The 24,090-nt window shown below is 31.8% G+C and overlaps 1 protein-coding gene across 1 annotated transcript in view; it reads right to left on the bottom strand.

Moving 5' to 3' along the window:
• Positions 1-24,090, bottom strand: part of TRHDE (thyrotropin releasing hormone degrading enzyme) — a 335,250-nt gene that overhangs the window by 74,147 nt on the left and 237,013 nt on the right. Inside the window, exons 7-10 of the mRNA XM_039866032.1 lie at positions 22,823-22,888; positions 6,528-6,593; positions 5,701-5,888; positions 107-195 (exon numbers count right to left, since the gene is read on the bottom strand). Coding sequence (XP_039721966.1) covers positions 107-195; positions 5,701-5,888; positions 6,528-6,593; positions 22,823-22,888 — 409 coding nt within the window. The remainder of the gene's footprint in view (positions 1-106; positions 196-5,700; positions 5,889-6,527; positions 6,594-22,822; positions 22,889-24,090) is intronic.

The following is a 24,090-nucleotide window of genomic DNA, read 5'->3' as shown; positions in this document are numbered from 1 at the left end:
TCTATAATCTCTTTTAATTTGTCTTATTCACATTTTTGTAACAGCTGAAACCAGCTAAATAATTATCTGAAACCAAATGGTTCCTCAGGGGAGAATATATATTTACCTGATTTGTTAGACACCCAAATAATTGCTTCTGAAGACACATGGCTTCTATTTCCTACCACAATAGTTAATGGAATCTGCCACAGGTAACTACAAAATAAAAGAGAAGCTTTAATAATAAAAATGGTTATAACAAATAAACAAACATGCACTATGCACCTTCTTTGTGATCTTTATTATTCTCTTTAGAGCAACTAAAAAGAAAAAAGAAAAAATTCCCCAGTCATAAAAGTAGAAAATAAGTCAAGAAGATGAATTCAATTTTTCAAGGCCACTAAGCAGACTTGGCCTCTAAGAGTGTTCATTTCAATTCAAAAGGGGAACTGCCAACAAAACAATTTATCTTGAGGAAAAAAAAAATTTGCATTTTGCATTAGGAATAAAAAGTAGCTAAAATCTATAAATCTGAGCCACACCATATATTGATTAAAGTCTAAAAATAACTCTTTTTTACTTGTTTCTGTATTAGATTAATAGACATTTCAGTGGTTTTATTAATTTATATTTCAATATTCTCCTTATTTATCTAACTATTCTAAAAGATACTATTATCCTATTTTTACAGAAAGTTTAATACAGCATACCTAAAGTTATTCAGCTAAGCAGAATAACTAAAAAGTAAAATTAATCAGATCCCCCTAAAATCCAGATCAATACAAGGAACACTGTGGGAAACACTTAATGCTCTGTTTTCTGGAATAGAATATCCAAATTGATGCGTAAAATCGTCTACCCCAAGCAGAGATCATCATGAGTCTCAGACACTAAAGAGAAGCATTTTCTAGAATTTGATTTTCTATAGAATAAGAATTGAGGCCTATACTTGTATATGGAGCAATATCAACTTAATCTTAGATGAGTAGGATATGCTAGATGGTATTACAATAAATTCAATGACCACATAGTGTTTCATTCCTGAAAATATAACCAGATTATTCTGACCTATCATTGTACCATTATTAACAGGGGTAGCTAACAATATCCAGTATGGGAAAAATATTTCTCATTTTAAAATGTAAAAAAAGATACTGTGTGAACTCCATAAGTGTGAGAATAAGTGGAGAATTGAGAATTTTTTCAGGAAACATATCTGAGGTTATGCAACTAAAAATATAATGAATATGTCTTTTGTGGGGTGGGAGGGATGGGCATCTACTCTAAATCTATTGTGTGGAATTTGATTGTCTTATCATTTCATGTTTCCCATTCACAATAAACACAAATTAGTAATAGTAAAAAATTCAAATGGAAGATAGAAAGAAATTCATAACTTTTTATCAACTGCTATCGACAATATGGAAAGTCAAAATATGTTTGATTCTAAATTTTAAAATTACATGCTGTATTAAATAAGAGAAACATTTCTCAGTGCCAGCTATGTGGAGACACAATGCTATACTTCAGTGGACTCCACAGAATTGGTCAGGAAATAAGCAATCTATAGTAGCCAAACATATTGATTTTTTTAGATAGAATTAGTGAACAGAACTCATGTAAGCTCTTTAACAAAAATCTCCAAGCTCCTAACATAATGTTAAGAATTTGCCACAAATATTCAATAATGGATTTACTGTGAGAAAAACACAGAGGATCAATATATTTCTTTAACAGCCATTCCCTCAAAAAAAAAAACAAAAAACTTTTTAAATTAGTTAGAATAATTAGTTAAGAAACGACAACACCTGACTCTGGATCTGATTCTCAATTTAAAGTCTGAGCACATTTTTGTATACCTGAGATCTTGCAAAAGACTGGAAATGGTCAGCATTTCATAAATTGTTGTTGAATTGGATTGAAATAAAATAAAAGAGACCAAATCAGCTATAGGTAAAACAGAGATTAACTTTATGAACTTGACTTTTTAGTACATATTCTCCATTTTCAGTTGTGTCAACTAACTTATGAAGTCAAACAAGTCTCAGTTAAAGGGCAAAACATATATAAAATTGAAGACTTTTTTTAAATCCTCAAGGATAAATGTGTCTTTTTTGTAGCCTGGCCATAAAACGTGTGTGTAACATTATTTGCCCCTAATATAAACAAAGATAATTTAAATGTATTTAAACTGTATTCTTCTAAGTAATGAAACTAGAAGTTATAATAAAAATTGGTATATTGAGTTTTAGCAAAATTCTCTAAAGTACATTTTAATACTTTTAATACTTTCATGTTGTTTACAATAAATTTCACATGCATATAGGAAACTTCCTAAATGGCAGACATTGCATTGCATAACTGTTCAGATGCAAAAAAAAAAAGTTAACTATAAGGTATTGGGATGCAAACATTGGGCATTTTGAAAACTTTTAAATAGACATCTATATTTTTCATAAGAATGTTTTTGTACTCTATTCCATGTGTCTGTGTGTATGTGTGTATATATATGTATGTACATACATATACAAGCACACAACCAAAATTTATAGTTTGTCACAAAGACAAAATAAAAATTACAAATTACTAAGTATATCTGAAAATTGTATTAATTTCTGAATTGTTGTACTATCAATAGTATATGTTATTTTTTATAATTTTTCAAAGAACAAGTATTTAGTCTTTTCACAAATTTCATTTTAAAATCAAGGAAAAGTGGTAATTAGTTGTTTTATAATTACAACTTGAAAGACTGAAAGACACTGAACATTGTTGAGTAAAGAACTCTGTGTGGTATGCTATAAAGAAATCTAAGACATCAGTGAGTTATGTTTAAAAAGAGACTAGAAAAAAGTATTTGCGAAATTAGATTGTAACTCAGCTGCTTAACTTAAATTTTAGTCATTTCATTCCAAGCAGAAAAAAACAAAAACAAAAAAATTGCATTTGAAAAGACCCCCCAAGATATTTTTTTCTTTAATAGTTCCTAGGACTACCTCTCTTCATCAGTAATTCACATTTTTATAATAAAGCAATGTTTATTCTAATCATGTTAATGTAGAAAAGAATACATATTTATCTTGAGTGAGAAATCCTTTTTAAACAATGGTACTAATATTAGTGAAACATTAGTGTAGATGCCAGGAAAAACTGTTCAAAAGTGGCTGTTATCAGGTCAATAACAAAAGGAAAATATGGCTGTGGTGATAAACATGATTCTCTGTAGCACAGAACTCTGAGAAGTGTATAAGGAGACATTACTTAACATTGCAATGAATTAACTTTATAAAGGAAAAAAGCTATATAAATTTATAACTTCCTAAATACCAAAATTCCGGCAAATATTTCATTAACTTTTACATATTAGTTAATTTTATGTAATTATTTGTTATGTAAAGATCTTTCTTTTCTGTGCTGTAATATAGCTACTATACACAGAAATATAATTACTATGTAAATTAAAAGTGTTCTACACATGTTGTAGTGATATTCAAGTGTTCTCTGCAAAATTCAAAACAGAATTGGTTATATTGGCTCTGAAAATATCCACAATTCACCGGATTTCTGGCATACACTTAAATTATGTTTTACTACATCAACTGTTTGCATTGTATAATAAAGATCCAGGAAAGCAATATATAAAGGGCAGTTAGAATTGATATTAAAGCTTTGAATGCAATGTTATAGTAAGTTAAATGATCGATAATATAAAACTGAATACTAAATTTTCATCTGTAAGCTCTATTGTTTCAAAATAGACAAAATAATTTTTGAGATTAATAGGATGCTATGTATTATCTTACTCTTAATATTTTATATGCCGAGTTCTCAGGGTTCAAAATCATCTATACGAGTTTTATAACTCCAGCAAAAGCAAAGCTCTATAAATGTTTCATACAGCCTGGGAGGAAATTTTCCTTTAAAGAGTCAGCCTTGTGGCTGGCTGATACATCTGATGAGTGTCATAAGTTGACAGTATTTTTGTTCAAAATTTGTTCTGTCATCTACGTGTCCTTTATGTTTTTCTGCATCAGTGACACTTGTATCAGATTGATCATTCTCAAAGGCATGGCTGAATCTCTTTAACTTTGCCACAGTCAAGTAGTTTTTATGTACTTCCTGGCAAGGCCAGGGTTTATGTCTAACCAAGTTTAGCCTGGAGCCAGACCGTGGACAATCAGAAGCAGCATTTGGTAGCTGTGGAGAATCCAGGCTGGGTGAAGAAGTGTTGACAGATGGACAACATGGATGGATCTTGAGAATATCATGCTAAGCAAAATAAGTCAGACGGAAAAAGTCAAGAGCCATATGATTCCACTCATATGTAGAATATAAAACTGAAAGCAACAAATGAACAAATAAGACAAAAAACAAACAAAAACTCATAGACACTGACAACATATGGTGATTACCAGAGGGAAAGTGGGATGAAGGTGGTAGAAGAGGGTAAAGGAGGTCGAATATGTGGTAATAAAAGGAGACTTGACTTGGAACAATGTAATATACAGATGATGTATTATAGAGTTGTACTCTTGAAACCTATATAATTTTATTAACCAATGTCACTCCAATAAATTTTAAAAATTTAATAAAAAAGAAGTGTTAACAGAGTCAGGCCCTGTCAGTGTAGCAAGGCAATATGTATTCCAAAAGGTGCAAACAATTGGATTACAAAAGCAGTTTGTTGAAGGCCTATACGCATATAGCAGGAGATTTAAGACAATGCCTTCCTAAATGAGATTCCAAATTTAGTCAGCAGAAAGTATTAATGAATTTCTCAATCACTTCCACCTGTAGCCCATCTTAGAGCTAGGCTCCTTAGGAACTATTTCCACTCCTCTTAGAGATAACGAAGAAAACTTAGTGCATACTTCACATCTCCTAGATGTTGGTGGGTGATAAAGTCACTCCTAGTATTTCAAGGTAATAAGAGATGGCATGATCAACCTAATCCAAATACTTCATTTTATTTATTAATTTTAACCTCCATTCCTTCCTGTCACCCCAAACTCTTATCAGGGAACCTAATAAAAAATGAAATTGAATGATAAAAGGTCTACTATCTCAGCCTTTAATAAGACACAAAACACTAAGAAAACATAAAGTAGAAAAGAAACATGTGGTGCTGAATTATCAGTAATTAAATAAGACTATCAAAAGTAAGTTAAAGTATCAACAAATCAAAATTCTACATATTGTCTTTTTGGTGTTTTTAATACTTGGAACATTTTGGAATGAATCTAGTTTATGTTCCTTTGGCTCAGACAGTATTTAGTTGTGTTTTGTTTGTTTGTTTTAATTAGTCTTTCTAGGTTGTTAATTTCTGTTTTCTTCTATTTTATAAATCACAGTTTATTCAATTCCATTTAATTTACTTCAATGCATCTTAATTTTCTTGCATCCAACATTTACAAGGAAAAGTAAATAATCACATGTGATCTTCTTAAATCATTATGATAATTTAAATTATGTTTTCCTAAACAAAATAATTTAGGTGTGCTATTATCTTGATGGTTAAATATCTGGAAATGGGAGTAAAAGAGGAATGAAAATGAAAATACCATATGTAATTAAAGAAATAACATATATAGATAAAGAAATAGATATTTTATTTCACTTAAAACATTTCAGGTTTGTGATATCAACACTTTTTAAAATATGAAAATGCAAAGTGAAGCATAAGAATAAAAGTAAGTTTTCAAGTAAAAAAAAGAGTTGTACCTGTTATTCTGAAGTGCAGGTGCTTTAGTTTTAGTTCTGATGTCATAAATAAAATGTTGCTGGGTAATTATTATCCAATTTTCTGCTGTTGTATTTCCTAAGATAGTGATAACAGGATAACCCATCTGGAGTGTCCATTGATCCATTACTTCTTGTATATTTACATATTTTCCATTCTTTTTTAAAGCCTTTATAAACAAAATTGTATAAATTAGTTATATAAACATGAATTGTAAACATAATTAACATTCAATCATTTTCATTTTTACCTATATGATGTAACGAATATGAAAACATTTAAAATCAGTGAAGCTCTTATGTTAGTAAAATCAGTCTTCTTGCCTTATGTTAATCTATATGTATATGTTACATATAAAAAGCTTTATTAACATTAAAGTTTTAACTTAATGAAAGATAAAGCATATTTTACTGTTAAAGCAAGTACTTACAGCATAAACTATCCCAATATGTCTAGTATCAAATTTAAATATTTGGTATTCACACATAAAAAAGTCTTTAAAATGTTAATATTTATCTCTTTAACATGTATATCTGATACCATATTAAAATTATATTTCAGAAGTATTGTCATGTTGAAAGTAGGCTAGATATTTTTTACTATATTCATAGTTTAATTTTAAACCCCCATTATCTTTAAAACATAGTTGTAATATACCAAAAATAAAACAAGAAAAAGTAATATGAGAAGAAGAAAAGTATAAAAAGCAAAAGCAAACTGTCGGTGTCAATAATAGTTATTACTCTTTTATAAACTCAATTCAAATAATCAAGAAAAGGTTTTGGCATTTGAGCTTCTTATACTTTACCTCTGATAGTGTATTCCACAGGTCATTTCTAGCAGCATTGCCATACTTATGAATAGTTAAATAATCCTACAAAGAAGGCAAAATTGTAATTACAATTCAAAGGCTAAGCAATTTTCAGTAAACACATTTATTTCTCAATTCAATTAACCATTTCCATTTGTTGGAATTGAATTAACACAAAAATAAAGACATACGGAAAGATAAAGAATCTCATTTTAAAATATCCCAAAGAGATTTAACTATAGCATATTTCTTAATTAAGTCATCAACAATCTCTTAGAAATTATTAATCTCTTAAAATTATTTTCATAGCCATCATCACTCCTTATGGATTGATTTCCATGGTCAAAGATCTTCTTCTAATTTAGCAAGTTAATCTTGGGCAATTTTGAAGAAATTATCTCTGCAGTGTAATATATTAGGCAAAACTTTCTAAACAGATTTGCATTTTGAAGTGTTGGAAAAAAAAATTTGTTTTATGGAATAAAACAATAAATGACTGACTGATATATGCGATGTGAAGAGGGATTGCTTTGCCAAAATAGTGATGACTATCTCCACAACCTGTCTAGTTCCCTAGTCTTTCTGCAAAGGACAGCCTGCCTAACTCAAAAATGATACATATTTATTTACATAAGTTTGAAACATATTAATATGTAATGAAAAAAAGTCAATCCTAAATTTATTTAATATTTTTGGGCTTAGGACTTCTCATTTCCTATTTTAAGATCAATCATGAATAGTTAAACCTACATACTTTCTATCTGATTCATGTCTGCTCCTTCCTGTGAAGCATGGTTTATATCACTGTGAATGTGTTATTTAGTTATGGCTACTTGGCATTATTTTTTTCTGAATCCAAAGTAGAAAAATGAATAGGAAATAGTGTTTTATATTATAAAACAGAGTTCCTTCCTTCATCTGAAATTCCATCATCTTTATAACATGTAGGTAGTAGACAAGATCCTAATTTACATCGCAGTACTGAAACTGAAAAAAAAAAAAAAAATGCTGACTCCTTTCAGTACTTTGTGTAAAGTGGAATACTTTGAGGATAATTAAAGTTGGGAAAGCAAATTTTCTGAAATACAAATTATAGCACCTGTGACAGATTCAGCTTTGTTGGCAACTCACACAGCCCAGTAAATGGCAGCTCCCACTGAATCAGACTTCTAGAGATGCGATGCCCAGCACTAGCTTAGCAACCACAAATTCATCATCGTCATCAGGTGTTACGAATAACTTTATGGAAAAAAGACAACCTGAATGACCAATCTGAATCCCAATTTTGGTTTTGGTCAGGCCATATGAGGCATTTTCAATTAGAACTCAGGGATCTGGATTCAAATAAATTATTTCAGATTTAATTGTCAGAATTGTCTTTTATGTTTTTTTAGCACTTAAATAAATAAATTTGGGAACATTGGGAATTATGGAACATAAATTCGAGTTTTATTTTAGTGATGCTATAATAAAAAGTATTAAAATTAGAACTATTTATTATTAGTTTGTGTTTATGGATAGTGCTGCTGGGATAATTCAAAAGAGAGAAAAAAAGGAGTTCTACATGGACTTCGAAAGGTCCAATACATAACTACACATTTCTCTTCACAGAAAGATCGTAAAAGTCAAATTGTTAATGATATGAGTTGACCTTGGCCCAATATTGATCAACAACTCAAATTCTTGGTTCCCTCCACAATTCAGAATGAAGTACAAATTTACATATCAAGCAGGTCGAAATGGCGATTATGCAGGCTAAGGAAGCAGCTCCAACTTGCCCACCTCAGTACTCGAGGCAACGGCTTATCTTTCTGGGCTTCCATCGGTCCCAATTTTTGGGTGCTATTGGAATTCTACATATGTCAACATTTTTTCCAAAAAAAAAAAAAGACCCAAACATTTTCATTGGTTATTTTAGCCTTCCTCTTGCACAAAAATATTCATATTTTGAATTAAGGAAATTTTGCTTTCTCTTTGTAGAATTACAAGAAACTTAAAGAATAACAAACTGTGTAAGTTTCTCGTAATTCTACAAAGAGAAAGCAAAAAATCCTTTATTTATTCATTCATTCCACAAAATGTATGGTGCACTTTGCATGAGCCAGCTTGCTAGGTGCTGGGGAAACAGCATTGGAGAAAGGTTACTGAGAACAACTACAAATACTGAGATGTGATTTGTGGAGAAAGGTTTCTGTGACTGAAACTTAGAGATCTTAATACAATAACCACTTGGCAAGATGAATTCAAACATTTGGTATATGATGTTTCTTTCAAAACTACAATGAGTATAGAAATGGCTGCAGTTGTGAATCCGACATGGAAATTTATTTATATTTAAGTGTATGAAAGCCAGTCATCAGATTTGACATCATGATACAAAGTAGTTTTTAATATTAAACTGTTAAAAAAGAACTGTGAGTTCTCTACAAAAAATACTTCAGAAATAGCAGAGTTGTTGAAAAGAATAAAACAAAGATGACCACTAGAATATTCTTAAGGGACATAACCAACAATATAAATTGATTAAAAGTTAAAAGCCTATTAAGATACATGAAGTGCAGAATAGATGGCCGTAGCAATGCCAAGCATTACATTCCAACATGACATGGCACAGAAGAAAGAGACAGAATTACTTTCTGAGAATCTCTTTTTTAAGAATCAGGAAAACTTCCCCTCAAATGCTGCATCAAACTCTCATATTTCTCATTTGTCAGAACTGCATTATGTGCTCTAGCCCAAGTGTGTTAATGAAGCTTTAGAGAGAACTGTGTTAGTATTGCACAAGGCAGGACCCAGTCCTGTGATGTATATGGTTGTGTAGAAGAGGTTGAGAATCTGAACAAAACCAGAATTTGGTTAATAAGAAAGAAGAGGAGACTAGTTTATGGGTAGACCACCAACAGTTTTCTCCAGTGAGACAGGAGATGCAAGTCTGGACCTCGATGACATTTGAAAGTAGGATCCCTTTCATTTGTAAGACTAGTCTGGGAAATGTCAAGAAAATTTGGCATTGATTTTTCTGACTGTGTGACAAGAAGATTGAAGCAAGGATTTGAAATATTGTTCCTTTCTGCTAAAAATAACTGTACCTCAAAAAATTTATAGTGAGTGTTTATCATTCCTTTGGCTTTCCAGCATTTAAACACCACTTTTATGTGGGGGCAATAACTCACAATGGAATCTTGGAGGAAAGTGAGGGATCTGCCTTCCACTTGAAAAGGAAGGAACAAATTCTTAAGTATTTCCTCTCCACTCTCCTTGGCTAAAGCATAGACATGTGCCCTGGCCTCAGACAAGTGGGTTCTTCATCCCAAGACTGTGAAACCTACAGAATCAGTGCCAAGAAGAAGGAATCGTTGAAAGATTATTTCCTATGACGGTGGCAATAAGGTTCCACAAGTAACCATGCTAATGGCAGCAACGGAACCAGCCACTCCTGTGGCACAAGCTTGACTAGGTTTCTTAATTTTGGAATCTCGCTTAGCTCCTATTATCTGTATTCTAAGCCTGATTCTTCAGCTTTCTCAATGATTCCAAGGGCTACCCTACATTCTGCTAATAAATTCCTTTTTGCTTAACTACTCAGAGTTTGTTTCTGTTGCTTGCAACCACAAACCCTGACTTATACAACACTAACAGGTAATATAAACAAAACAAATAAAGACATTTAAAATTTTATTGTTAACCTCAGAAAGAAAAAAATAGAAATTATTTCTCACAATTTGTACAAACCAAAAACAAAGAACACCCAGTTCTATTTAATAAATCTACTAGTCTTTCATTGTGTTATGAACCATAGGCATGGAGGGTGAGTCAGTGGAGGTGGATACTTAAAGAAAAAAGAGAGACAAACAAGAAAGTTGAAGGAAAAGGTGTGAAAACTCCACAGACAGGAGTGCAAATGAGTAACAACAAAAAATAAAATCATGCAAAATTTTTGTCTTAAACAAAGCTCCTGGGAACAACAAGCTCTAAAATTAAATATTTCTAAGTGTGTGCATTATTAGAGGAAGGTGATCTTAAAGAGATTCATGGACAAAAACAAAAGCAGATTAAAAGCTACCAGATCACAGCAATGTCACACAAGGATTGAATAAAACCCATTTGAAGCCTGGCCCATGCACTTCAGAGGATGTTTTCTACATTCCCTGACCTTGAGAAATAGAAGCAAGGAAACTAAAACAACAACAGATGAACAACTAAAACACAAGAAACCTAAACTACAGATCAAGATATTATTTTAGTTAATACATGAAGACTATTTGGAGCTTATGAGATTAAGTAAAAATGAGTAGCGAAGCATTGAAAAAGCATTATGCAAAACAAAAGAATGTTTACATTTTAATTCTATTAGATAAGAACCAAAGATGAAAAGATATAAATAATTATTCAACCTTTATTATCAAATTATAACAAGTGTCCAAGGAGAAAACTCAGTAATATAGAAACCATTACCAAATATTTTGAGGTACAGTAGTTTATGGCCACCAGACACAATAAAAAAATTAAAAAGAGGTGGAAAGTTATTTGAATACATAGAACAACAGTAGTTGAAATGTCAGTTATCACATTGTTAGCATGCCATTCTGATTTTGACTTTCAAAATGTGTATTTAACCCGAATTTACTTTTACAAGTTGCTTACTTAGGTATGAGTATTCAGATATTTCTCTAGGAACAAAAAGTTATTTTGCATCTTGTAAAACTCCATTGCTCCACCTAATGAGTATAAATTTTGTAAAATCAGATTTTCTTAAGTGTTTGCTAAATACACCAGATAATCAAAAAATTTTAAATCAAAACTACCTGCTAGCACATGAAAGATTTTTTTGTTTGTCTTAAATTCTGGACAATGGCATTTTCTCACATCAGTTTTGTTTTCACATATCTCTTATTTAGTAATTATGGATCATGGCATCAATGCCACAGTATGCAGGAGTGTCACCAGAGGTGCAATATTGCCACTGTCAAATTTGTACTCCATTCTGGAACAACTTGGTATGGTCCTACACCTGTCAGCAAAATAGTGTGAATGTAGGTCCCTAGAGGTGTTCTCAGGTACTAGAATATTCCCTCCTCTCACTTCTGCTGCTAGTTTGAAATATTACTGAGACATAAAATGAATCTATTGGTAAAACTGATGTTTTTGAATTGCTTTTTCCAAATGCCCTGGTAAAGGGCTTTGACCACAACTCACAAAATAGATAAATTATATCCTGGCTGGTAAAAATATACTGCCTTTTGTAAATCAAGGTGCCCACTGACTATAGGCAATGTACATGAAGTTTCCCACTTCCACTCCTTTTCTCCTCAGGCCTTGGTGCCAGTGATGAGTTGGGAAGAAAATGCAACTCGGTTGAGAAAAATGTGATGTGTATATTCAGAAAAACTAAAGATTTCAGGCTGATCTTTATCAGCCATATAATTTTGGGTAAAAGGTATCTATTTTTCCTAAACCTTAATTTCTTCAACTAGAAAAAGCAGGAAGTACAGTACTTGAGAAGAATGTATGTAGCAAATGACATGAAACAAGTAAAGTACTTAGAAAAATAACTGCCACACATAGAACCCAAGAAACTTTAGTTATTTTAAGAAGAAAAAAGTCTAGAGTCAATATCTTTCTCAACCCTACCTCTAAGAGAAGCCAAAATGTTCCAGAAGCACAAAGAAAGGAAATTATATGGAATAACTCAAAGGAAAAAATATATGAAATTTTTTAAAAAGTAAAAATGCTAAAAAAATAACCGTGACCAACACTTCTTCAAACTTGAAGAAAGCTTTGAATCCTTCCCTCATCCAAATCTAGAAAAGGAAAGAGACCTGGAGGGCCTCACAAGTTGTGCAGTCTAGCACTGTGTTTTACACAGAGCTCACTAAGGTGACAAGACCATTGATGAATTGCTAATGGGATGGAGGCGCTAAGTAGGCTGCTCAGCCAAAACAGCCTTCCTGGATGGCATGAAAACTGCAAAGACAGTAATCTTCAGATGACCCAAAAGGCATGATCTAAAAAAAATACATACTGAACACTCAAGCAACACGTACCGTCTCACTTTTTCTTTCCCATTCACTCATCAATCTACTTCTTGAAACCAATACTACAGCATATCAGTGTAGATGAGAACAGAGGGCTCTTCACCATATGTTCTGGACTGAAATGTTCCCTAAAACATTCTCATATTAATGGGCTCGACATAAGTGGGACTCAATAAAGACAGATTAAATTTCCTGTATGCTCAGAAATACATGAGATTTTTTTCACTTACTGTTAAAATCACATATACTTGCTAATATATTGTTTACTGTTAACATTATTAAAGGCAGGTATGTGTGGATTAGAGCCTTCCTGTCTTTATTTCCTGATTATCCAGCTTTTATTTCATAGTTCGTTTTAATCAATTTCTAGCAAATAGCCTCATCCCTTCTGCAGCTCTGTCCTTCAATTATACTAGCTGGCAAAACCCCAATCCTGGATGAATCCAAGTATGTGCCTTTTCCAAACCTGCACTCATGCAACTGAGCATCACAGGACAAAATATTGCAAATGAGCATTTTAGTATTATTATAAGCTTATAATCACCAAACTCAAACTGACACTCAATACAACCATGCCTTCCTACTCTTCAGTCCTCTCTACCACCCAGCATTATCTCACTTTCAGCTACTGATCTTATCTCAAAAAAAAAAAAAATAGAATTCATCAGCAAAGAACTCCTTCATTTTCCAATTTCCAGATCTCTAAATTTACTGGAATTGTATTTCGTATCAAAAACCTGTCCTCTTACTTTTTCAAGGACCAATGTCCTATTTATCTCTTATTTCTCTGGAGTTATCAAACTCCTCCTCTCCTGGCTCCTCTATCAGCCTAAAATAGTACAACTGCCTCCCATCTTTAAAAAACAAAACAAAACAAAACAAGCCTTCCTTAGTCCTTACTTCTCTCTAACTACCTATCCTGTTTTTCTGATCTTTTTCCTTGGCCAATTTCTTTAAATTTTATTCTACATACACTGTCTCTCTCCACTTAGACATATTCCATTCACTCTTCCACTGAAATCAATAAGTTTGTAAGCTGCCAACAGAACACTTTCAGTCTTTATCTTACTCCATGTCTCAGTTGCATTTAACCTCATTGATTACTTTCTTATTCTTTAAAAAAGCTTTTTTCCTGACATGAGCGACACCACACCCTTGGCATTGTGCCTGCCGCTCCAGCTGTTCCATTTCAGTCTCTTTAGCTGGCACATCCCCTTCTCTCAACTTCCACTGTTACAGCCCATCATGGCTTGGCCCCAGGCCTTCAACACAGAAACCTCAGAATCATTCTTGGGTACTTTTTCTTCCTCACCTCTCACACCACACTTTTTGTACAATCCCTCCTTAGGTCCATTTCATTCTATCTTCAAAAAACTTTTTGAATCTACACAAGTCTCTATATACCTATCAACTATTTAAGCCTCCATCATATCTCATCTGAATATTAAAGTATCTTCCAAATTTCATTACCTTATTCCTCTCTAGGTATGCTGAGTGCTCCAATCTCAATGCATCGCTACAATAGCCAGATGACTATTTTAAATATAAATAAAACCATGCCACATCCTAATCTAAAACTATTTAATTACATCCCTTTGCACTCAGAATAAAATCTCACCTTCTTAACACAGTCTACCTCAGCACTGCATGATTAGCTCCTCCCTACTCTATTCTTACTAACTCTATTCATTAATACGAGTTCCTTTCTTTTCCTTGAAAATGCTCAGTTCTTTGCCTCAGTCTTTTGCACAAGCCCTTCCATTTTTCTTGAATGATCCCCTCCTCCCCCAGCTCTTTCTCATCCTTCAGACCTCACTATATATGTTTTGTTTCAAGAAGGAGTTCCTAAACACCCAACTAAAGTTGCTCCACTCAAATGTTCTCTCCGCACATCCTATTTTCTTTCTTCCCTGAATTTTTAACATTTAGTAAATATGTATTTGCTTTTTTCTTATTCGCTGTCAATCTTATCCTACTATGTGATTCATGAGATCAATGGCCATATTTGCTGTATACGGTATGCGCCGAATACTTTGTACTTATCATGGTATCTGACATAGAGTAGGTATGGAATAAATGAATAATTGAACACATCTGATGGGTGAGTGACGTAGACTGCAGACAAAAAACTAAGCAGAGCTTAGTGCAAAAGAAAAAAAATCACAATTTTGGTTTATTAGCACAAAGCTTTGAGAAAATATTTTAATACTTAAATGAGTTATTATTCTTTTTTTAAAAAAATTATTTGTTATTATTTATGCCTATAGCACCTGATCTTCCTAGGTGGTCTCCCATTCAAGTACTAACCAGGCCCAACCCTGCTTAGCTTCTAGGATCAGACATCGAGCTTGTTCACGGTGGCATGGCCGTAGACCATGGACCATGGCTCCAGTAGTATGTGAACCCAGCACCTTCTGCATGTAAAGTAGACATGATAACCACTACACGATGGAGCCACATCCTGAGTTATTAGTCTTTAGAAAGAAAAAAAAAAGATCTGTAAAATGATTACAGAGAGAGAACTTGAGCAGAAGAGAAAATGTGAATATAGGAGACAGATTATAAAAATGAGATGCAGCATAACAAATGGATATCATCATTTCTTTGTGGTGCCATACTAATACAGAGCTCTCTTTTCCACAGACAGAAACACAGAGGTAGAGCAAAATAGAGTTTTGAATAGATATATATTTTAAGCTGGTCTTTACAGCAATCATCTTAGGCCAGTAATTTATAACACGCGGTTTCTTTTAACAATTCTCATCTAACAATCTTGTTAGATATCACAAGGGAAAAAATTTTGCAGTAAATATGTCATGGTTCATTATTTTTATTTTAGAACCATTTATACAACATTATGAAAAAGAGAATAAAACTTCAATTTTTAAATGGGTAAAACATATGGATAAATATGTCATAAAACAGTAAGTGAAAAGAGTAAAATGTGAGAGAACACATGAAAATTTTTCAACTTCATTTGTAATAAAAATATATATATTGAAATAACAATGGAATGATCTTTATTTACTAAATTAGTAAGAAATTTATTTTAAAAATTTATAAGACCCAATGCTGTTTGCTTAGTGCATTATAAAAAGAAAACTTTAAAATTTTATTTCTACTGTCATATATTTGCTTAACATTTTGGAAGAAAATTGGTAATATGCTTCCAGAAATGTATATGAAGATACAATCAAAATATAATGAGAAAATCTATAACTTAAGGATTATTACAATGTTGTTTATTTAACAAAAATTGTAAAACATTATAGATGTTTATGAACAAGAAAAAAACTAAATATATTATGATACATGTATGCCATATTACTAGTACTAAACTCTGTAATAAAATTATCAAGCAATTATGAAAATATGAGTAACAAGGGAAAAAAATTTCCCCAACTTAGAGTTGTTCTTTTTTTAGTGTCAAAACTTGCAACATTGCCAAGCATGTAGTTTTAGGCTATTACATGAATGTTCCTAAAAGAGAACATGAGAGAAAAAATAAATTAAAAAAGGAAAAGGAGGAAAACTGCTGATGCAAGAGCTAAATAAGTTAGAGAAAAATGCCTCTAAGGCAAGTTTATTGTACTTCTGAACTAGCAATCCAACCAGATGGTAGTGTCTGCAAGGAGTGAGAGACAGTTTGCAAATATGTATATATGTGTGTGTATTTAAAGATCAATATGCATTTACATACATACCCGCACACAACCATCAGCCAATGTGTCTAATAATTTCACAGATATATTTTAAATAAGATTATCAAAAACATAATTTTACAGTACCAACCCTATTAGCTAAAATGTATACTATATCTTGAGCCCTTAACAAATGAGTAAAAGAAAACCAATAAGTATAAATTTATAATATCTCCCATTGAGCTGGGTAAATGCCTGTAGGATGACCTAACAGAGATACATGTCTTTAAGAATTAAAGCTTTTTAGTTAATGCTATATAGTCGGAGTGGTCAGTTAACAATGTTTAATTCAGAGGAAAAATGATAAGTATTCAATCTGTGGCTGTATATAAACAAGTTAATGAAAACTAATAAATGAAAGTAATTTCTCTCTGATTCAAAAATATGAATAGTTAATGCTATTTAATATTTTAAAGTATTTGTTTATTAGCAATAGTATTCTTAATTCTCAAATTCATGGACTCTTTCTTAAAATTAGTATTTTTTTCTCTCTACATCATGCTCATTAATTTTAGCTGTGTAGTTAGGTTTTAAAGAAAGTAAATGCTAGTAAACTCAAATATAATGACTAAATAACAGCAATAATAACATTATTCCCATACTACTATTGAGGGGTCACGACATATTATAAAGTATAAACCTTTTCTACCTATAGCATATATAAAACTGCATAGCAATTTAAATGAAACATGGAAAACTTTGAGCAAAACCTGTCTATGGTCATTCATTTTAAATTAAGCATGATTCAGCTACCATCTGGATGAAAATTCAATACTATGTCTTCAGAAAAAAAAATTAACTTTGACGCACTGTCTCTATTCCTCTATTATTTTCTGAATTTTCATTTATCTGAAAACCTGCATGAAGGAAGCAAACACTTTCACAAATGTAAGCCAGTAGTCATCAAAGAAAAATCCTGTGTACACCTGTTAATATATAACTTCTCACTGGAACACAAGTTATTGAGTATGTTGTTGCTGCTAATAATCCCTATGGCTTTGTGCCTGTCATTACTTTCAGGCTATCAGAATTTTATGAGCACAAACCAATAATAATGATATTTCCTTTTTGCTTTTTATCCACACCTCATTGCCTTACATTGATTTGCATAAGCAATTTCCACCCTGATAATTGGAGCCAAACATCTTGTTGTAGGTTACCTTATGGAAAAGAGCAGTTAAACACTAATCAAGAGAAATCTTTCTTTATTCAATCATATTTTAGATGATATTGAATTATCCTCATTGGTTGAGTAGGAAGGTGACTCATTTTCTGACATGGACATCAGGGTTTGAGTTTATATCAAGCTTAACAATGATCTTTCTTCATAATTTCAATTCTCTGGTGTTGAGTCATAACAACATGAAGAATAGTACTGCTAGGTGCAAATCATTAAAACAATATTGTTTTGTTCAAAAAGAAAAGGCAATGGTACTATATACTAATTATTTTTAATAGCTACTGAGCCAATCAATATTATCTGAGGATTTCATAATTATAGCTTGATTCTTTTATTTCCAGAAAAATCAGAGGAAAAAATATAACTAAGGATATTAAAACAAGTAAAAATAAAATAAGAAGGGCCAAAGCCATGTAAAAAAATTCCATCTAAAAGAATCATTAACTGAATTACTTTAAAAATAAGCCTCTAATACTTGTATAGAATGAGGATTTGAGTTATAAAAACTCAAATTATAAAACCAAGGTAAAATAAGTAGGTCCTAATTTATTGATCATATGCCTAAGCATTGCTACATATGAGTGAAAATGAAAGGTTATGCACTTAAACAATAAAACCTCAGGAAATGAAAGATGTAAGGATTGCTGAAAGATGCTTTGGAATGGACAGTTTGTATTGAAGGAGGAATTTGGAGAAAGCTTTCATTCACAGGAGAAAGGAAGATTTCAGAGAGATATGTGAAATCACCAAGAACTTTTAGAGAGACAGAAAAAAACAAAGAGAACAAAAATGTGGTATATTTCTATTCCAGGTACCTCATAGAAAAGAAAAATCAACAACATCGGGCATTAAAGATTGTCCAAGTGGAAAAGAAGATAGAAATGAGGTACCACTTCAGTACTCCTTCCCAGTGTCCTGCCAATCAAGATTCTGCTTATGCTTGTGACATGATAATGAGAAAATTGCATTGAAATAATTTATTATTGAACAGCTGTGGCACCCCTGTGTAATATTACCAGCTTCTTTTTATAGGATGACCTGGGAAGGAATTTGCAGACTTCTGCTGCAGACTAATATGAGGTGATAAAGGTAAGAATTACATTATATAAGAACAGTGTAACTCAAGCCTGTACACAAGAGGGGCTTCCTGGTCATGGCTGACCTGCCTGCTGCCTTTCCCACTGACTCTAAGTTCTTGCAGGTAATGAATAGTGCAATTGTTTTCTTAATCAACATTACTCACTGGATCATTGCTAGGAGAAATCCTGGACTGGGAAAACATATAAGCTTACTCTACAGATGCTCTGTACATAGTTGGTCTTAAATTAAAAACAATTTAAGCAAACCATTACTTAGATTTTTCTCCTTGCATTTACTCTATCCTAGGCGGATTTGCCCACCTGGAGGTGAGAGAGGTTGAAAGAGAAGCTAACAGTTACAATTGTGCAAATCAAGACTTTGAAATTCTTAATTTAATAAAAAAGCAAAACAAGTAGTCATAATAATAAATTCTCCAGTCTTTTCCTCTTTGGTTCCTTATTTTAGAAGATTAATAACTTGAGAAATTTAAAAAATTTCAACATTTTACCGATTCACCCTGACACAACTAAATCAACTCTTTCAAAGAGGAAACTGAGATTATAGAACACAGGCAACTGAACTGTAGTTAATAAATCAATGAATTATGGTTATTGACTTTGATTTTCCTAATTTCTCCCATCGTATAGTCTAAAAAATTACAGAAATCAGTTAAAAACATTATGCTTCAGCTATAGAAGTAAGGTATGAATACAAATATCAAAGAAGAGATAAGGGTGTTAATATTTTTAAAGCTCCATATGTTAATACAGTAACCAACAAAAACAATAGTATTTAATCAATAGAGCAGACATTTATAAATTAAATGTGTCAAATTACCTGCTAACAATTCACCACTCCTGCTACATTCTACACATCTGTTCACTGTATGAGTGGAAACTCCAATTCTTAGAATCCTTTGCTAGTTAGGTCCAAGTTTAAGTTCTCCATAAAAAGGACCCATAAGGGCTATGGAAAGCATGAAAGAAGGAAGAGTCATGATGGCTCAAATAGCAATTAGCAGGCAGGTGGGCTTTGGCAGAGGCCTAGGTAAGGTACTACCAGACTCTTCCAGATTCATGGCAATCAGCTGAGAATATAGGTATTAACTCATTGTAATACTTAAATTTCTTGATTTTCTGAAGTTTAGCAGTGGTTTTCCTGACTTTTACTCCTGTAGATAGCTTAATCACAAACAATAAAGTATCCAGAGAGAAATATGAAAGTGTAGCTATTATTTTGGAAAAGTAATTATTTAGAACAGTAAATATGTAGAGTTTGCAAAAATATAAACATTTCTATGTTTGAAAAGATATTATTTACAAGTGGCATATAAAATGAAACAAAGGTTCAAGCTTGATTTGCTCCACACTTCACTTTCAGTGTAAACATTGAAGCAGAATCTAACTCATTAATGGTAGCCAGGATGAATTTGTGTGTGTGTGTGTGTGTGTGTGTATTTGTCTATTTCTCCCTTAAAAAAAATGTGTTTAGGGAATTTATTTAAAAACCTATGCAAGACCGAACCATTTAAGCATCAGACAAAATTCAAGAAATAAAAGGAATTAGACAAAAATGTATTGAGAAGACTAGATTAGGGAAAGTTGTAATTATTCAGAAATAAGTGGATACATTGGATTATATGGCTATTAGGAACAAACTTTTTCTCAAAAAAATCTGAGTCCCTTCTTACTGAGGAATATTTATGTGAGCCGGAACTTAAAATATATTTTCCCAGTACGAAGTATTACAAAAGGTAGAAAAATATAGTTGAATCTATATCCAGATACTTTGTAGCTTAAATATAAACATGTGAACTGACCCAGAAATTTCTCAGAAACCTACTACTTTTCTACATGAGTTTTATTATATTTATAATTTACTTTGTATCTATTTATATTTATTATATTTTTTTCTGTAGTTGTATATGTAAAAAATATTTGCCTTGTTCCCAAAAGAGCCTAAGACAAGGATATAAAAATTGTAAGAGAACACAAATTTTAGAAGAAACTACCATTATTACTGTTCCCAGGTAGAAAATGAGGGCTAAGGTCCAAGTATGAAGAAGGAGGAGAAGAAGAAGAAAGAGGGGGAGAGGAAGAGGTAGAGAAATAAAGGAAAGGGAAGCAAGGAGAGAGGGAGAGAGAAACAAAAGAAGAAAAGGAGGAAAAATGTATGAATGCACTATTTGCAATTTGGAATTGCCTACGCCTGTAAATCTAACCCTGGGTCTGTCTGCAAATATAAACTTGCATTTGTCAACATAAAAATAGCCATGGTTAATGTAAAAACAATTAATAGGTTTTCTAGCAGAGGTAAGCACTGACAGTCCACATTAGCTCTTTCAATAAGACTGTAAAAACACAACTCCCTAGAGCTTTGTGGATGAGAAATATGTTAATATCAACTCTGTGACCACTCAGCACCATGACATGAAGTATCTGTTCAGGAGGTCATTTCCAAAATGTATCCCATATATCTTCATGCACAAGAGATGATAATTTATCACCCAGACATAGGGATCTACTGTAAACTAATCCAAACTGCTGATGATACACTAAATCAGTTTGAGTGATGACTATAAATAAAGCTGCAAGGAAGTACCGAAGGATACCGATCAATGAGATGTCACAAGGCAAATGAAATGCAGTGTTGACAAACAGAGTCCCTCGGTTGAAAATTAACCAAATCAAGTATCAGAGAATAAAGGTACACATTAATATAAGCTTCAAATGAAAGTTTAATACATGGGAGGCTGAGGGTATATTCTAACTGTTTCAGACAAAACTAAACAGACTGGGTCAAAAGAAAAGGGTGTATTAAAAATTGATGTATTTTGCATACCATAGAAAGCATGACAGGATAAAGAAAAATGTTGTGAAACAATAAGCCTTTCCAAATAATATAGCTATACTTATTCAATCTGCCGAGCAAATCCATGCACCCAGATGAGGAAAAACAATAAAAATTGTGTATAGAAAATGATTTCACATCAACTTGCTACCAGGAGATCAAATTCAATTTGTATTGCCCTTATGAAAGCTTAGATATTTTCTGGAACTGTCATGCTACAACTTCAATGGGGGAAAAACCAAAGGAGTGGGGATAAGAAAGGACATTCCTCCAGAAAGTTGATATTCATGGAGAGTACTCTTTGAGAAAAAAGATTTTCCCAACTATGTGATCAGAATAAAGACTTTAGCACCCTGCAAATAGGTTCTATGGAATTCAGGTATTCCGAAGGTGTCTGTAATGGAAAGAGCTAAAGTAAATTACAATCCCTGCTGGAACAAATCTGTGAAAATATTTTCTTAGGAAAATTATTCCCAGAGAAATTTATACTTTTTCTTTGTTGTGTTAAGTATATATGGCTTTGTCAGAACATATTTAACTCTTACTCTGTATTTTATCTTTTAGTTCATTTTGGGTAGAGATAGACTTATACTACTAAAATATAACTTGATCTCATATGTAGTTTATTTAAATTTCAAAATGAAAAGCTTACTAAGAGTAGATAAGATTGATTGCTCTCTCTGTCTTAGCATAATTGTATTTCAGGTGAACATCAATTTACTTTAAAGGACACTTCTAAGTAGCAGAATGCACCATAAATAATTCATCAATCACAGCTGCTAGGAACATGATTTACTTCAACACATTCAATGGAATAAAAGTTCCATTTTTTTTTATATTTGTGTTTGCTTTAAAAAGTTTAAGAATCCTTCTTTTCTAAGAATCCACTCCTATATTCTTTACTTCATATTCTAAATGCAATATGATAAAACTGTTTTCTCCTATATTTAAAATATTATGTTTACTAATTAAAAAAATTTAGATATTGTTAGAGCAAATAATCTATGAATATCTACAGTAAAACAACAACATAAAAGGTAGATGTGAAAATGGCATTAAGATTTTCTCAAATACATAATTTTAGTAAAGCTAATATAATTCGTTTCCACTTTACATAAAATTTTAAATGGAAGAAAAAGGAAGTGGACTTACAGAAAATCTTATATAGATCATTTTAGATCTGATATATTTAAAAGTTACTTCAATTTAAAAATATATATTAAATAGATTCTAAGTGGTATAATAGTTTCATTTTTATTGATTGGTACAGTAAGAATCTTTACTTTCATTTGTCATATGGAAAGACACTGTTTATCTTACTCATCCTAAAGTTTTCTATCAAATTCAGTAATTTTCTATTAGTAATTTCCCAACCTGTAAAAAATCTTTAAAATAAATATATAGACAAGGAAAAATGTAAGAGAAAATAAAAACCATTTTACTTACTTGCAAACCCCTCTGGAATACTGAATGGCCCATAAAATTAGCCAGCATTCTAATTAAAGCAGCACCCTATAGAAAAGAGTATTTAGAAAAGAGAAAAGAATTTCAACCAAGTAACATGATTCTAAAATTATCCTAAATCAATCAAAAATAGTCCGCTTCATTCATGCTATTGCATTCCTAAAAATAGTTAATAAATAAGAGAATCATAAATGTAACACTCCACTTACAGGTAACAATTGCATTTTTTTGTTTGTTTGTTTGTTTGGTAAATCTAAAACCAATGACATCAAAATAGAAGACTCCTGAAAAGAATATCTAAGGGCAATAATAAGCTGTAATTCAGGAGTAATAAAAATTTTATTAAGCACTATACTTGACAAAGTTAATAAAACATGGTTCTTGTACTTACCAGTTCTTAATCTAGTAAGGGAAGATACCCACATTAATAAATAATCATATCAAAATATAGCTTTAGAGTAACATAGCTACATACTCTAACCTTGGCTAGGGAATACCAAGTACTCAGATTGTTTGGGTTTAAATTCTGGCTCTGCCACCCATTCACCATGTTTACACAGGAAAATTATTTAACCTCTCTATTACAATCTTTTTTCACTTGTAAAGTATAGGCAATAATAGCCTCAAATTAATACAATTGTTCTGAAGCTTAAATGAATTAAGGCAGTTCAAACTGGGTCTAAAAAATAGTAACTGTGATATGAGTGTTAGCTAACAGTATTATATGAAGCTAATTATTTTTATTTCTTGTCTATTTTTTTAAAGGCTGTAGCCATATATCCATATATAAGTAAAATATATATGATTGATATAATATTTAGAGTAAGAGAAAAATACTAATTTAAGAATATCTCACCTTGAAAACAATTATTATGATACTGTAAAAGTAAGTGCACCAATGCATTTAATCAATATGAAATATTCCAAGTAATGATAATTAAGCCTGGATGATCACACATTTGTATGTGAAATATAAATAAGCTTTCAAAAAGATATATCAATCTGCACCAAATTGTTTTAACTATGGAGCAGCAGATTATAAATAGCAAAAGTTTAAATATATATAATAGCTGGTTTTAGGGGGAAAATTCCCTTTATGACTTACATATTGAATTCATACTCATTACAAATTTACACTTTCCAATAATTCATTTTCTACCAGGTGTCTCTTTTTTATAAGAGAATCATATGAACCACATATAGACTCATCCTGCCTAAGACTGAACTGTGGCAGCCTGACCAAAAATGCA

This window comes from Pteropus medius, unplaced genomic scaffold, assembly GCF_902729225.1.
Source record: "Pteropus medius unplaced genomic scaffold, Ma_sr-lr_union100, whole genome shotgun sequence".
NCBI classification, from domain to species: Eukaryota; Metazoa; Chordata; class Mammalia; order Chiroptera; family Pteropodidae; genus Pteropus; species Pteropus medius.
This window is presented reverse-complemented; position numbering and strand designations above follow the sequence as displayed.